This window comes from Dipodomys ordii, unplaced genomic scaffold (assembly GCF_000151885.1).
Source record: "Dipodomys ordii isolate 6190 unplaced genomic scaffold, Dord_2.0 Scaffold106, whole genome shotgun sequence".
NCBI lineage: Eukaryota > Metazoa > Chordata > Mammalia > Rodentia > Heteromyidae > Dipodomys > Dipodomys ordii.
In genome coordinates this window covers 5,078,004-5,094,859 of record NW_012267322.1, presented here as the reverse complement: position 1 = coordinate 5,094,859, position 16,856 = coordinate 5,078,004, and the positions used below count along the sequence as shown (strand labels likewise).

The following is a 16,856-nucleotide window of genomic DNA, read 5'->3' as shown; positions in this document are numbered from 1 at the left end:
GTGGCGCTGTAGCTCAAGTGGTAGAGCGCTCGCCTTGAGCTGAAGAGCTGAGGGACAGCGCCCAGGCCCAGAGTTCAAGCCCCACGACCGACAAAAAATAAAAAGAGGTCTTGAGTTCAAAAGTTCCAGTACTAAACAGAAAAAGAATCATATGGAAATATGAAAAAGGGGATGTAGGTGTACCACAAATAAGCAATACTGAGTTCAGTCTCCAGTGCACATATGAGTACACATGCACACACACATGCATGCATGTGTACACACATGCACAGGAAATAAAATTGATATAAAAGGGAGTTAAGAAATAAGGAGCTGGTAATCCTAGCTACTCAGGAGGCTGAGATTTGAGGATATAGGTTTGAAGCCAGCTGGGCAGCAAATTCCCGTGACTCTTATCTCCAATCAACCACTCAAAAACAGGAAGTAGAGCTGTGGATCAAAATGACAGAGTGCCAGCCTTGAGCCAAAGAGCTCAGGGACAGTGTCCAGCCCTTGAGTTCAAGCCCCAGAACCAACCAAAAAAAAAAAAGAAGGATAAAATAAGATTATAGGTTGATTATCTGTTATTCAAATGCTTGGGACTAAAAGTGCTTTGGATTTGGGAGATTTTTGGATCTTGGATTGTCATTAGTAAATGAACATTCTTAATGTGAAAACCTCAAATCTGAAACTGTTTTGGGGGAGAGCACTACTAACTGAACTCAGGCCTGTGCATATTTGCATGCTACCACTGAGCTACCTCCCTATACTACATCTGAAATTTTTTGAACATATACAAATGAGTAACTCCACTAATTTACAAATCTACCCTAATTGTAAGGATTTAGAACTTCTAATTGGAACCACCCCAGAGTTGACAGAATTCTACCACAGTATTACTCAAATAGAAGCAGCATGTTAGCTTTTATTTTTTAAGTATGTTTTCAACTAGGTGCCAGAGGTACACACCTATAGTTCTAGCTACTCAGGATTCTGAAATCTGAGGATTAAGATTCAAAGCAAAACCCGGTAAACAAAGCCAAGAGATTCTTATGTCCAATTAACTAGCAAAATACCAGAAGAGGAAGTGTGGCTCAAGTGTCAGTCTTGAGCAAAAAAAAGTTCAGGAACAGTGCTCAGGACCTGAGTTCAAGCCACAGGACTAGAACACACACATACACGCACACACACACATACATACATATACATACATACACACCTATTCTTTAAAAAAAAAAAAAACAGGGTCTCAATATGTAGTCCAAGCTTCCAAATGCTCGGATGAGAGTTGTGCACCACAATACCAGCTATAAATACTTTTTGTTGTTGGTGGTGGTTGTGGGGCTTGAATTCTGGGCCTGGGCACTGTCCCTCAGCTCTTAAGCTCAAGGCTTGTGCTCTACCACTTGAGCATTCCAGTAATTGGAGAGAAGAGTCTCACAGACTTTCTTGCCTGGGCTGGCTTTGAACTGCAATCCTCAGATCTCAGACTCCTAAGTAGCTAGTAAGCCACCAGCACCCAGCTTATACTTTTTAATATTTGTTTTATATATCATAATTTGGGCTCTGACTTATATATTCCTTAGAGAAATTACACATTTTAACACACATTAAATGCATCCCAAGATGATTTTCATTACAATACTTGTGGCAGTTTAGGAGAAAAAAAAACTACTGTACTTACAGAATTTATTCTGTGACAACAAAGAAATGAGATTAGTAAAATCTTTTTGGCCTCCAATAGTGTATCAGGCATGAAGTTTGTCAATGGTGTAAAATATTACCAACTTTGACATTATCTTTGCTACTCTGAGTTTTTAAATCTTTTCTTTACTATTTCATAAAACTTCTAAAACTGCTATTCAAGTCCTTAAACTCTGTGATATTTGCCTCTCTGTAGAGTGTTTACTCCTATTTGTAAGTGCCATGATAATATTATGAGAGTAGTTTTCAAATACAAAAGTTCTCTGAGATTGTCAAGTCTTTAGAATATATATGGCCCCTAGGAGTGAAACATAATGTAGAAATGTAAACTGTTCAAAAATCTTTGAAATAAAACCTACCTTTAAAATTAGGATTCACCAGTTCTTTACGATTGGAACACTGTATAGCATTTCCATAAACTAAATCTAAAGCACACAGCAGAAGATGGTAGGAATTGACCAAATCATCACTAATCATAGGAAAATTACCTGTGAGATTATAAAAGATTTAAAGGTTAAGTTACCATCAACTTTATACGTTAAAACAATTTATTCACTTAATGGTATTATACAACCCTGTACAAAGTTGACTCAAGGCTGGCATTAAATGTTGAGGCAAATTTGTAGTTTGAAATATTACTCTTACATTTAATAAATTTCTAAGAGTTTATAAGAAGGAAACTATTAAAAGTGCTATAGATTAATTCATATATTCATTAAAGAAGCATTTACTAAATATGTAATAGCAGACTAAACTTTATTATATTGGTCTAATCTTTGAAAATTCCCCCCCCCACAATATTATAAATTATCTCAAAGTGTAAAAAAATCATTTTACATGAAAACATTTTCTGCCATAAAACTTACTGGAAAGTCATAAAGAGCTGAAAAATGATTCATATAATTGTTTTTCTCACACATTTACATTTAAAAAGGCCAAAAACTTAATCAGAGCCTCAATGGTTGTTGTTTTTTGTTTTTTAGTGTGAGTCCCATGGGGCTTGAGCCATTAGTCTAGATTGAGCCTGGATCAAATTATTCAACCACTGAGATCATTGCATATACACACACAAAAAATATGTCAAGTTCTGTTCTTTTTGTTAATGAACTATAACCAAAATAAGGACAATAAAATTATTTTAAGCAGCTGGGTACCAGAGGCTCCTGTCTGTAATCTTAGCTACTTAGGAAGCTGATATCTAAGGATTGAGGTTCAAAGCCAGCCTGGGCAGGAAAATCCTAGAGACTTTTATCTCCAATTAAGCATGAAAAAGGCCAGAAATGACACTATGGCCCAAGTGGTAGAATGCTAACCTTGAGCAAAAAGAGCTCAGGGACAGTGCCTAGGCCTAGAGTTCAAATCACAGGACTAGCACACACAAACACATACACACACACACACACACAATTTTAAGTTTATATAGTACCAAATGCATATACATACAAAACAGATATAATATACACTTCTAAATATACATACACACACACACACACACACACACACAGAGATCTCTTTAAAACAAATCCTAGAAGCCAGGGTACCTGCCCAATACAATCATATGAAATGATTACTATAATATGTAATATCATCATGCAAGCTAAACTTGTGGTAGCCACTATAATGTTATATATTCCTCTTCCTTTATTCCATACCACTGATCCTGTCACTATTTTATTTATGTTTTATTTTACTTTTGCTGAAGACTGAACTGAGGGCTCATGGAATACTAAAGCAAATACTATACCACTTGAGCCACATCTCCAACCTAACATGTTTCCAAGCTAGGCACTCTGCTAATATTTGTAATCACAGCTACTCAGGACTTTTTTCAGCCCAGGCAGAAGATAGCAAGACTGTCTCAAAAATAAGCTGGGCATCATGGTGCACACCGATAATTCCAGTTATTCAGGAGGCAGAGATACCAGAATTGTGGTGTAAGCAGTCTGGAGCAAAGTCACAAGACTTGATCTGAAAAACGAACTAAAACCAAAAGGACTTGGGGGCATGGGTTAAGTGACAGTACTGACCTAGCAAGTGAGTGGCACTGAGTTCAATCTGCATGACCAAAAAGAGGAAGGGAAGGGAGAAAAGGAAAAAGAAGGGAGAGAAAGCTGTCAAGTATAATAGAAAGCATACTCAACAGCTCATATTTCTTATATTTCTTATAAATCACAAACATAGCTCAAAGAAAGGATGACTCTCACTTACCTAGTTAAAGAGGACCAGCTATACGTAAAAAACACCTAGAAATCAATGGCATGACACATCCTTGCCAGAAGCCTTTACAATCAACATGAAACCAGGATCCAAGAGATATGGGTTCAAATCCTAGCTCGGCTTCTGTTTTACAAGTCTAATCTTCAAGTTAGCTGAAATACTACATCTAGTGGTAAGAATCTCTTCTATGTAATACTCCCTTTTACATAACCTCTCTCTCTCTCTTTTTTTTTTTCTAGCGGGGCTTAAACTCAGGGCCTGGCTGTCCTTTAGCTTTTTCAAGGCTAGCACTATGTGTTGAGCTCTACTTTTAGCTTTTTGCTGGTTGACCAGTCTCAGACTTTCCTGCCCAGAATGGCTTCAAACCACGATCCTCAGATCTCAGCTATCAGAGTAGCTAGGATTATAGGAATGAGCCACTGGCACCCAACTTCACAGTTTCTTTTTTTGAAGTTTCTGTTTATTTTGGTCAACAGTGGCCCAAAAATATTAAGTGGAAATTTTCAGAAATACTTGAGGTTTTTGTTTTTAATGTGTTTATGTGCTGGTCCTTGGACTTGAGCTCAGGGCCTCAGAGTCTTATTTGGTTTTCCCTCAGGACTAGTGATCTGCCTCTTGCACCACACCTCCACTTCTGGCTTTTTGCCGGTTAAAGAGTCTCATCCTTGTCTACTTGGGTTAGTTCTGAAGCAAGATTCTCAGATCTCAGCCTCCTGAGCAGCTAAGATTATAGGTGTAGAACACTAGCACCCAGCACAACCTCTAAATTTTAAACTGCATGATGAAATCTCTCAGTGCTCTGTTGTCTGGCTCTTGGCTCTATCTTGCCTGAGATATGAATCATCTGTGTTTAGTTTGTTCATGTTATGTGTGTCACCCATCCATTAGTCACTTAGGAACCATCTTGGTTATCTGATCTACTGTCACAAGTAACCCTCAATTTATTAAGTAATCACACCACACAAATATAGCATGCAAACAAATTGGATATGCTAAAGAAAAGCCCTAAAGAACTTCCTTTAATTAAAAAAGTACAAGTTTTTACTAAAAAGAAAATTGCATCCTGAGGTTACTAAGATCTAGAATATAGCAAGTTATTTTGAGACCATGAGATCATATATAAAATATATTACTAAATTTTTTCTATTTTATTATCAAGTTCTACACTTGTGAAATTCCTTCTAGCTCCAGACATATTGTTTTCAACTCCACATTTTACAGCATTATTTAGTGGCAAAAGTACACTGCATAGACTACAGAAAAAGCTATAATCAGTAACTGGTATAACTATACTTTCTTTCTCCTTTTAGATGCTAAGAACTATTCCTACATAGAAATACTAAAGACTAAAGTACTAGAGAGTATTTCAGTTAATGCATATCTTAGACATACTGAATGAGAAAAACTGTGTCCAAGGCATTTGATTATATAGAAAGTAACATGAAATCCCCCCTCAACTAATAGCCTGATTAATAAATGGACAAAGAAGCTAAATAGAGACTTCTCAAAGAAGTAAGCATGGCCAATAAGCATATGAGGAAATGATCAACATTTCTGGCCATAAAGATATGTAAATCAAAATAACACTCAGATTCCAGCTTACCCTAGTAGGACTGGCCAGCACTGAGACTATGGACAATAGCAAATGTTGGTAGGTATGTGGGGTAAAAGGAACTGTTACATTATTGGTAGGAATGTAACCTAGTACAACCAGTCTTTGGTGATTTCTTAAAAAACTAAACATAAGGGGCTGGGAAGGTGGCTCAGTGGTAGAGTGCTTGCCTTGCACGAATGAGGCCCTGGGTTCGATTCCTCAGCACCACATAAGCAAAATAAAAAGAAAAAAAAAACCAAGAGAATAAACATTCCTTTAAAAAAAAAACTAAACATAAAATTACCTACCCAACACATTACAAGTCAGTGTATAGTAAAGACACCTACACATCCACGTTCATAATTGCCAAGTTGTGAGAACAGCCCAGATGTTTTACAATGGATAGCGGATCAAAAGAATGTGGTACATATGTACAATGGAATTATTCATCTATTAGAAAGACTATTAGAGACAAATGACTCATTTTCACTCATATGTGGAAGCTAGGACTATAAAATAAAAACATGCATGATAACATATACAAAGCTCTATGCATATACACACAAACTAACAAAAGGATTGTATATTTAGGGAAGGAGTGCAGCAAAGGTGTAACTTTTCCTACACAATTAATGAACTGTTGATCAAAATGAATACCAGGAAGAGGAAAAATGTTTTGTGGATAAGGGAAGGGGGAGGAAGCAAAAGAATGAAGGAAGAAAGGTTGGCAAATGCAGTCATGACATTCAATGTACATTATATAAAAATTGAACTACGTAACTTGAGGGTAAGAATAGTAGAGAGAAAAATGGGGGAGAAGAATGGAAGGGGTGACTTCAATCAAGATTCATTGTATTCATAACCTGACTTATGAAATTGTAACCTCTTTGTACAATTATTTAATATAATTTTTTAATGTTTTGTGTTTTTTTTTTTTTTAAGTAGGGGCTGGGAAGGTGGCTCAGTGATAGAGTGATTGCCTTGCATGCCTGAGGCCCTAGGTTCGATTCCTCAGCACCTCATAAACAGAAAAAGCCAGAAGTGGCACTGTGGCTTAAGTGGTAGAGTGCTAGCCTGAGCTGAAGGACAGCACCCAGACCTAGATTTCAGGACCCATGACCAAAAAAAAAAGTAATCTGAGCGTTTCTTAAGATAATCAGTCATGACTAAGACATGTCAGTCCCACTCAGTTGAATGAGACATGTCTCATTAAAAAAAAAAAAAAACCAACACTGAAAATACAACTTAATAACAGAATAAGGTGACTTCAGTTCATAATTCAGAAGAATAGCTTTGGGTCAATAGGTTGTTGACTAAGAACAAAATTAAAGGATTTCCCATTTAATAAGAGAAGATTTGGATATTATGGAATTCAAAAGACTTTTCACTTAAAGCATCTGAGGGCCAGGCACTAAAGGCTCATGTCTATAATCTTAGCTACTCAGGAGTTTGAGATCTGAGGATCACAGTTTGAAGCCAGCCTAGGCAGGGATGTCCATGAAACTCCAATTAATCACCAAAAAGTTGAGCTATAGCTCAAATGGAAGAGTGCCATATTTGAGCACAAAAGCTGAGGAACAGTGCCCAGACGCTAGGTTTAAGCCCCAGGTCCAGCATCAAAAACTAAACTAAAAAAAAAAATCTAAGGTAAAAACCCTTGAGAAATTTTCAGTGAGGATCTCTCTTCCAGATATGTATTACAGGTTGGTAAAATAATATCTGAAAATTTAAGTGAACTAATTAAAATCTAAACATTACTTTTTCTTACCTTTTGCATATATAAAAAGCACCCAACAAAAATGGAAAATTTCAGACACGGTACAGGGCTGTCGCCTTTGGGGAAGGAAAAAAAAGTTATGAGACAAACAGAAGAATTTAGAAAAAGACATCCCAAGTGATTGTAAGTCAGGTGTAAAACAAAGCTCATACAAGAGGAGTAATACCATATTCAGCTTCCTGGGGAAGATGTGTAAGAAATTCTGACCCAACCATATACTGGAAGAAAATAGTGGGGAGCCAGAGCAAGAACTCATGACAGAAAGAAAACAATTCTGAAGATTATTTAAACTTTTTGAAGTCAAGATATGTAAGGCAGAAAATAAAAATAATAGTTTTTTTATGAGATTAGCATAGCTAATCCTGCTTTGAGACCCCTGTGGATAGCTAGATATTTCTCCATTTCCTCCCCTATCGCTGCTGAGCAAGTGTTAGCCCTCTCCCCTAAATACATTCTAGACTTAAGTCAAAGCACAAAAGGTCTTTTTAATGAAAACTCTTGCCTACCTATATCCATTACACTTCCACATATTAAGAGTACCTGTTGTGGGCTGGGAATGTGGCTCAGTGGTAGAGTGCTTGCTTAGCATGCATGAAGCCCTGGTTTCGATTCCTCAGTACCACATAAACAGAAAAAGCTGGAAGTGGCTCCATGGCTCAAGTGATAGAATGCTAGCCTTGAGCTGAAGAGCTCAGGGATAGCATCCAGGCCCAGAGTTCAAGCCCTATGGCTGGCAAAAAAAAAAAAAAGAATACCTGTTGTATTTTGCTGTTTGCACTTTAAGCTTGGCTTTCCTGCCAACATCTCTTCCATTGTTTGGACAGGCCATCTGTGATCTCCACATAACATCAGTCTTATGCTAACAAGGACCCAAGAAGAGCAAAGTACCCCAGAGAAGATCAAGAGACTAGCTTCAGTTCCAGAGCTATCATTAACTAGGTACAGTTGCCTTCTCTGGGCCTTCATCCATCCATAGACTATTCTAAACTGGGTAAAATGGCTCACACCTGTAATCATAGCTACTTAAAAAAGATGTGATTGAGAGATTTGAGAAAAAAGTTAACAAGACCCTCCTTCATCTCAAGCAATAGCTAGATGTAAAAGTGCATGCCTATCACCACAAACTTTGCAAAGCTGAGATCAGTGGAACTGTGGTTCCAGGATAGTATAAGCAAAAAAATTTTTAAGACTCTTATCTCACCAGAAAAATCTTTGTGCTGAGGTATACATCTGTCATCTCAGCTATGATGGGAATCATACATAGTCAAAGCCCAGTCCAGGCCTGCTTAAAATCAGAGGAAAAAGGGCAGAGGTTTGGCTTAGTACAGTACCAGCCTCACAAGTGCTTAGTCCTGAGTTCAAACCCTTACTGCCAAAACAAAGGGGGAAAAAAAAAGAGATAGAGATTCTGCTTGAGTATTATACTCTAATTTACTAATTCATGGCAAAGATTAAATGTGAGAACTCTGCTTCAAAGAGTAGCCTCCTTAATATAGTACATGATAAACTATTTCTAGTTTTGATTATTCTCAAGATAAAATTTTAATTTTTAGCTTGCAACACTTAAGCTACTCTAAATTCTAGCTCATTGTAACTTAAGAACCCTGGAAAAAACTGGACTAATTTACTTGTTCTAAAAGCTCTTCTTGCTCTGATGCTTCTGTGTCACATCTTGCAATTTCCTCTACATAGAAAGCTCTATTATCTCCAGATTCACCTGTCAAAATCAGACCCATCCTTCACTACCTGCCTCTACTTATTCCATGTAACCTTATTTGACTGGCTCATCCAGATATAGCTATTATCTATTGCATTCATGTGGCTTTTATAATCTGTTGTACTGAACAAACTTGAATTCTTTATAAAACTTGCCTCCTCTCCACATTTTAGTCTCAGCTCTCAAAAGACAGTTTGTGGTTTTTTTGTTTTTAAACATCTGTTGTTCTGCATAATATCTATAAAGTACTTCCTGTGGGTAAGGGCTCAATAAATACTCAAGATACAAACTTCCAAATGATAGTGTGAAAGAGACAGTATATGGTCATGGTAAAGCATATGGCTATTACAGCTGGACTACTTTAGTTCCAAAAACAGCTCCATGCTTTCCAGTTATATCAATTGGTTGAACTTACTTAAAACTCACAGGGGCTTATTTTTACTTAACCTCCTAGAAGCTTATTTTCCCCATCTGTAACTAAAGTCTCAGCCTCATAAGGTTGTCATAAGGATTAACTGAGATAACAGAAGAGTTCTGGACCCAAAATGAACACATAGTAAATGTCATAAATTGTTAGTAATGCTGTTAGAAGCAAATGCTAATAAAAATTAGAATAAGCCAGTGTGGTTGTGTATGTCTACAATCTCAGCACACAGAAGGTTGAAGTAGGAAGATCACAAAGCCCTGGGTTTGACATCTAGCATCAAAAAGGGGGAGAAGGGTAAAATAGAATGACAAATATTAAATTTTTAAAGTAATTTTACAGTTCCTTATTAGAATTTCCTAATCAACATAAAACAAGTACAATATATAATCATTTTCTAGACATTCCAAAGAAAATAGATACTCTGTATCTCTAAATAATCACACTAAGCTGGGTGCTGATGGTTCATGCCTGTAATCAAGTAAATTTGAGGATCACATTTCAAAGCCAGCCTGAGCAGGAAAGTCTGTAAGACTTTTTTATTTTTTTCCTAGGTGGTGGGGCTTGAACTCTGGGCCTGGGTGCTGTCCCTCAGCTCTTCAGCTCAAGGCCAGCACTCTACCACTTGAACCACAGTGCCATTTCCAGTTTTCTGGTGGTTAACTGGAGAAAAGAGTCTCGTGGACTTTGCTGCCCATGCTAGCTTTGAACCATGATCCTCAGATCTCAGCCTCCTGAGTAGCTAGGATTACAGGTGTGAGCACCCAGTGCCGGGCTTTATAAGACTCTTATCTCAGATAAATTACTCAGAAAAAGTTGAAAGTGGTGTTGTGGCTCAAATAATAGAGAGCTAGTCTTGAGCAGAAGCAGCTCAGGCTCTGAGTTCAAGTCTCAGAACTGGTCCTCCTCACCCCCCAAAAAAAGGTCAGACTAGCTGAGAATCAAAACAAATGCTGTGTCCAAAATTTAGAATGCTTAATTGTAAATCCTCAGCTCACCAAAATTTCAAATAAGTTGCAACAATTACTTCCACATTAGTGCACACCATATAAAAATATGAATGTTTTGCTAATATCTACTATATGTTTTATGATATATGAATATTTATATAATACTTACCATACTATATATATATTATATATGTACTGGGGCTTGATTCAGGGCCTGGTGCTGTCCACTTAGCTTTATCACTCAAGGCTGATACTCTACTACCTGACAACTCCACTTCCAGTTTCTTTGTTTTGGGGGAGGGTTGTTTAGTGATTAAGAATAAAACTCACACAGATTTCCTGCCCAGGCTGTTTTCAAACCATGACCCTCAGAGATCTCAAGCTTCCTAAATAGTCAGGATAACAGGACTGAACCACTACCACCAAGCTTATTTTTTTTTTTTTTTTGTCGGTCGTGGGGCTTGAACTCTGGGCTTGGGTGCTGACCCTCAGCTCTCCAGCTCAAAGCAAGCACTCTACCACTTGAGCTATAGCACCACTTCCGGCTTTTCTGAGTGCTTATTGGACATAAGAGTTTCATGGAGTTTCCCGCCCAGGCTGGCTTTGAACTGCAATCCTTAGATCTCAGCCTCCTGAGTAGCTAGGATTACAGGCGTGAGCCACTGGTGCCTGGCCATATTTTTAAGTTTATACTTACTGTAAACATCATTCACAATTTGAGAAACTTTTATATTAAAAAAAAACTAATATTATAAGTCAAATAATTTTAAATCTTTCCCTATACTTTATCAACACTTTTCCTGTGTTCTTTTAAGAAAAATTTCCATGCTTTATGAAAAAACTTTCATGTTAAAGGAGGAAAATTTATATGCCATAATTCCCCTCAGTTATAAGGAAAGGTAGAAGGCACTAAGCCAGAAAGTGTTACTCTTTGCAGACCTATCAAAAAGAACAAATTCTTAACACTTTCAGTTTTCATATCCTCCCTCAATCCCATTTCTCTACTCTCAACTATATATATATCAAAATGCATAGAGATATTACTCGCTTTTGAAATAGAAATCAAGTAATAGTCTATGTAGTCAGTAGTAGAAAACATAGTGGTCAATATATGTCTGGTCCAAGATTATTAAGAGAAAAGTCATGGAGAAAAAGATTACTTATGAAATCATGTCACTTTTTGGAGACGATAAAAAACCTTGAGATATGAAAACTGCAGCACAGAAAGGTATATTCTTAAATAACAAATATAAAACATACCTTTGTTTTCTTCCTCTTTGATGACGAGGCTGCTCCTCTTGGGGATATTTGAAAATGTCTTGAAAAATTGGTTCATATTTCTTAAAAATTACAGCTGAAACAGTAAAGTTTCTTTCCAATCTCTCAGTCCGTTCTCTGAAATGTGGGGGTAGATTTGCCATATCTTCCCACTTCTTCATCTTGTTAAAAAATTCAATTAAGCTGACAGTAAAGATTTTAAAAAATAGTATTTTTCAGAACGTAAAGTATATCAATATATGTAAATTAAATAAAAATTAACTCATTAAATTATATTACATTTAGAGAGTTATATAAAACCACAACTCATTTCTTTGACTAGCTTACTACAAACTAGCTTACTACTCTGATCTTCCCTTTTGTTTATAGATTAGCTGAGGGTTTTTTGTTTTTTTTTATTACAGGGTGTGTGTTTGTGTGTATATGTGTGTTTATTTTTGTTATGGGGAGTGTGTTTGTGTATGGTTTTTTATTATGGGGGGGAGTGTGTTTGTGTATGGTTTTTTATTATGGGTGTGTATGCACCCGCACACGCGCCCACATGTGCACATGCATGCATACCAATCCTTAGGCTTGAACTCAGAGGCTGGGTGCTGTCCCTGAGCTGTTTTTGCTCAAGGCTAGCAGCTCTAGCACTTGAGCCACACACAATTCCACTTCCAGATTTTTTTTTTATATTGGTACTTTATTGGAGGTAAGAATCTCATGGATTTTCCTGCCCAGGCTGACTTCAACCCACGATCCTCATATCTGAATCTCCTGAGTAGTTAGGATTATAGGCATGAGCCACCAGCACCTGGAAGTACCATGAAATATTTTTTAAAGACAAAGTAAAATTAGTAGCTCAGTGGTAGAATGCCTGCCTAGCAAAACCAAGGCCCTGAGCTCCATCCCCACCCCTGAAATATTTTTTAAAAACAAAGTAAAATTAGTAGCTCAGTGGTAGAATGCCTGCCTAGCAAAACCAAAGCCCTGAGCTCCATCCCCACCCCTGAAGAGCCGTCTAGAGGAAACAACACAAGAACCAACATAGACATACCCAGCTTCCAGGACTAACAAATATTAATATAGGGATAAAAACTGCCAAGCTTGCTTTAAATTCTTTTAAGAGCTAAAATATTATTGAAACAGCCAAAATTCTTACTAGGATTCCTCCCTAATACCATTCTCTACTCTTCTCCCCAAAGATAATCACCATTCTAAAGTTAGATTCCTTTCCATCTATGTTTTCCTACTTACTAGACACACAGAACCATGTTGTATGTGCTTTCACATTTTATATAAAATACAGTAAGTATACTGTAAGCAGCATTCTGAAACTGCTACTTACAATGTTTCTGAGGTTCATTAATGTTGCTACATGTGGATCTGACCTACTTCTTGATTTTCTAAAAACATTCCATTTTTTTGGCATTCATTTAATTGTATAGGTTGTTTCTAATTTTTATGGCAAAAAACGTTAAATCATCATACATGCATGTAGGAGTTTCTTTAGGGATTACCCCAAGTGGAGAATGTGACCTTCATTTTACTACACATTCCATATATATTTTGAGGGGGGCGGGGGTCTGGTCATGGGGCCTGAACTCTGGGCCTGGGTGCTGTCGCTCAGCTCTTCAGCTCAAGGCTAGCGCTCTACCACTTGAGCCACTGTGCCACTTCCAGCTTTTTTCTTTTTTGCTTATGTGGTGCTGAGGAATTGAACCCAGGGCCTCATGCATGCAAGGCAAGCGCTCTACCACTGAGCCACCTTCCCAGACCCTCCATATATGTTAAGACACAAGTCTTGTGTGTACACATCTAAGCATAATACCATTTATTTGGTACTTCATTTACCTTTTCAACAGAGTACCTACAAAAGTTTCTCAATATCTTTAAGTTTATCCCAATATTATATAGTAAGTTAGAACCATTAAAATTAATTCTTCCAAAAAAATGCCTAATAACTACAATGCAAATATTTTATCCAATTAGTAAAATATGACTATCAACTTTGAGGTGCAAAGGAAAATCAAGATATAGCTTAAAACTCAGCAATCCATAAGTACAAATCCTCAGAAACCAATTAACAGAGAATAACTGTTTCATTACAACTATGACTTTTGAGCTTTTTTTTTTAAATCATATCCACACTTCATTTTTAAAACTGTAAAACAGTTACCTCTGTTCTGAACAGCGCAGGATTCTAGTTAAAGACACATAGTTTCCTTCAACTGTCCCTTTGCTTACAGTGGGAACAGATTTTCTGCAAGCCACATATAAGGCACATGCTAACCAATGAAGATCATTTCCCTGTAAAAGAAAAAAGAGTTTTAGCTAAGGCGCTCTATGCTTCAGTATAAAAATTCTTTATGTTTCAGCTGAAAGTGTTTATATGTTTATGGGGTACTGTTTTCCAATGATGGCCCTGCCCTACATGCTCTTCATACAATGTGACACTGACATTCTTCTGTGGGAAGTGTTCCCTCACCTTGAAGGTGGGCAGGGCCTGAATCCTCTTACAGTGGGTGGCCACCACACCTATTAACGTAGATAGAAGTGATGTTATATAATTCAACAATCACAGATTCCATCTGGCTCTTTCAGGTCATGTCCTTTGGAATTCCTAAACCCACCTGTAAAAACTCTGGCTGCCTTTAACTACCATTTTGGAGACAGATCCTTTGGAGTGGTCAGTTATATATAGACATCCCAAAAGCCCCAACTGTGCCAGTCCCCAGCTGCTCAAGTCTTCCAGGTTAGGAATCAGAAATTGTAAAGCAGAAACATGGCATCCTCATTGTGCCCTGTCTGAATTTCTGACCCACAGAATTTGTGGGCAAAACAAAATATTGTTTTATGTCACTTAGGATAATTTGGTTCACGACTATACTGGCTGAAATAATATTGTTACTTACAAATTTTTACATTTTTGCTTAAAATCTAGAACACTAGAAGCAAATACAAAATTTAGTTTGAATGTACACTCTTGCCACTAACTTTACACTTCATCAAAACACACTGTAAGTGTTAAATTGAAGGGAAGTAGTGTATCTTATTATGCTGGTTTAAATTAAAAATAGAAACTGGAAAGTCTCTATTGTTTATTTTCATATACATTAGCTCAAAACACAATTATAGTATAATATACTTTTCTATTAAAAAATAAAAGAAAATGATTTTATAAATTTGTGTATGTGATGCTAAAGATTTACACATGCTAAGCAAGCATTCTACCACTACAGCTACATCTTCAGCCCCATGGTTTTATAATATTCTTCCCTTGCTTTTTGTATTGAATTGTTCTGACCTTTGACAATGCAAGGAAACTGAACTCAGAGCCCCAACTCACTAGGCAAATAGTCTACCACTTAAGCCATACTCAGTCCTCATTTATAAGATCTCACAATAAATTTAGCTTCATAACTATTCTGTTTCTTTACTATACATGCAGATCTGAGGAAATACAGTCACAACATTATCTTGTATTTTAATAAATGGTCTAAAGAAGATGATCTATTATGGTCTATTTTGGTTGTAGAGAATTTTCAACTAAAAAGGAAGAAAAAAATTAGTCTTGTATATGAGAATTTAATAGTGCTTGCAGGACAAATGGAATGGTAGAGGGATATATAAAGTAATCTGTACTAAAGAGGTTACAGACAACAGAAGACTACACTCTAGGTTTATTTTAATCCTAAAAAAGTGTTAAGTCCATATGCTAAAAATAAGCACCCTCAAAAATACAACTCATGGCCACACAACCTATAATGTCAAGCAGATCAGCTGAAAAGTCTGCTATACACTAGGGTTTAACACCAGGAGCTAATTATTTAGTTTTAGAGAGTTCATTTTGCAAGGCCTGAGAGCGTTTACTTAATTTTGTACTTTCTTTGCTTTATTCTTGAGCTGCAAGAATAAAACAAAGAAAATACAAAATTTCAAAAAATACAATTCTATTACTAGTATGAAGAGTTAAACATACTGTGTGCTTTATTTTGTATTTCATACTTCCAGGAGACTGCCAGGCCACACTGACAAGCTCCCTGTTTATCCCTAGCACCTATAATACTATGGCAAATAATAAGCTCTCAGAAAAATAATTGATAAATGAACAAATATTCATGCATTTGTTGAGTTCATCAGGCTAAGAAGCTGAGACTAAAGTCTCACTAATCAGTAAAATCAAGTAATGAAATACATTTCCAAAAATAAGTTACTATCTATTATTTATCACTTGCTGTATAACAACAGCTCTAAGGTGAAACATTTCAACCATATGGTGATTGGAATAATTTATAGGATCTTGTTTTGTTTTTTTTTGGTCGGTCGCGGGGCTTGAACTCTAGATCTGGGCGCTGTCCCTGAGCTCCTCAGCTCCAGGCTATCACTCTACCACTTAAGCCACAGCGCCACTTCCGGTTTTCTGGTGGTTATTTGGAGATAAGAGTCTCACAGACGTTCCTGTCTGGGCTGGCTTTGAATCGCGATCCTCTTGAGCTAGGATTACAGATGTGAGCCACCAGCACCTGATTTATAGGATCTTACTGATGACAAACAGAGCTTGTGTGGAGGTACATAATGCCTTTCAAGCTGAAAGAGTCCTTCTCTTTGCCGAACTAAAGGAAACCAGAGAGATCTGAGAGGAATGAATTGGACCTCTTAGCGTTCTCAGCCTAAAAACAAGCTTTGTGTGCAGACAACTACACTTTCCCTTACCTGTTCAAAGTCACATGGCTCTGTTAAGATTCTAAAGCCATCATATCACTGTCTTTATTTTGTAGATATCACAATGGGGAGAGGGAACCAGTAAATGAATTGAAATCTATTTATATATGAATAGACTAATAGGCTGAAAAATATCTAATCAGCGGATGCACATAAACACTGTGTTATAGTTAACACCTTCACATCTTGAACCGTTTTGTCCTACTTTCCTTATGTTTTCTAAGTACTTGAGAAAAATCAAATGGCCGGTAAATGTTTAAAAACTGCACGCCCGGGCAACCAAACAGCTGATAAACAGTAAGGACTTCCGTGTCGGTTCCCATTGGCCCACGAAGGGGAGGTGCCTGCGGAGTTGACAGGCACTGGCTAGAAGGGCCTTCTCTCCCCCTCCCCCTTCTCTCCCCTCCGTCCTCCCCCATCCCCCCCCGCCCCCCGGTCAGAGGAAGCCCCGGTGGAAAGAAAGACACCCAACCAACCCGTGTCACCACGAAACCCGAAAGGTCGTTGAG

The 16,856-nt window shown here is 37.3% G+C and overlaps 1 protein-coding gene across 1 annotated transcript in view; it reads right to left on the bottom strand.

The window, feature by feature from the left end:
• Positions 1-14,384, bottom strand: part of Rbl2 (retinoblastoma-like 2) — a 60,695-nt gene extending 46,311 nt beyond the window's left edge. Inside the window, exons 1-6 of the mRNA XM_013027888.1 lie at positions 14,285-14,384; positions 13,802-13,932; positions 11,623-11,823; positions 7,263-7,327; positions 2,043-2,171; positions 750-754 (exon numbers count right to left, since the gene is read on the bottom strand). Coding sequence (XP_012883342.1) covers positions 750-754; positions 2,043-2,171; positions 7,263-7,327; positions 11,623-11,823; positions 13,802-13,932; positions 14,285-14,287 — 534 coding nt within the window. The 5' untranslated portion in view covers positions 14,288-14,384. The remainder of the gene's footprint in view (positions 1-749; positions 755-2,042; positions 2,172-7,262; positions 7,328-11,622; positions 11,824-13,801; positions 13,933-14,284) is intronic.
• Between the last annotated feature and the right edge of the window lie 2,472 nt (positions 14,385-16,856).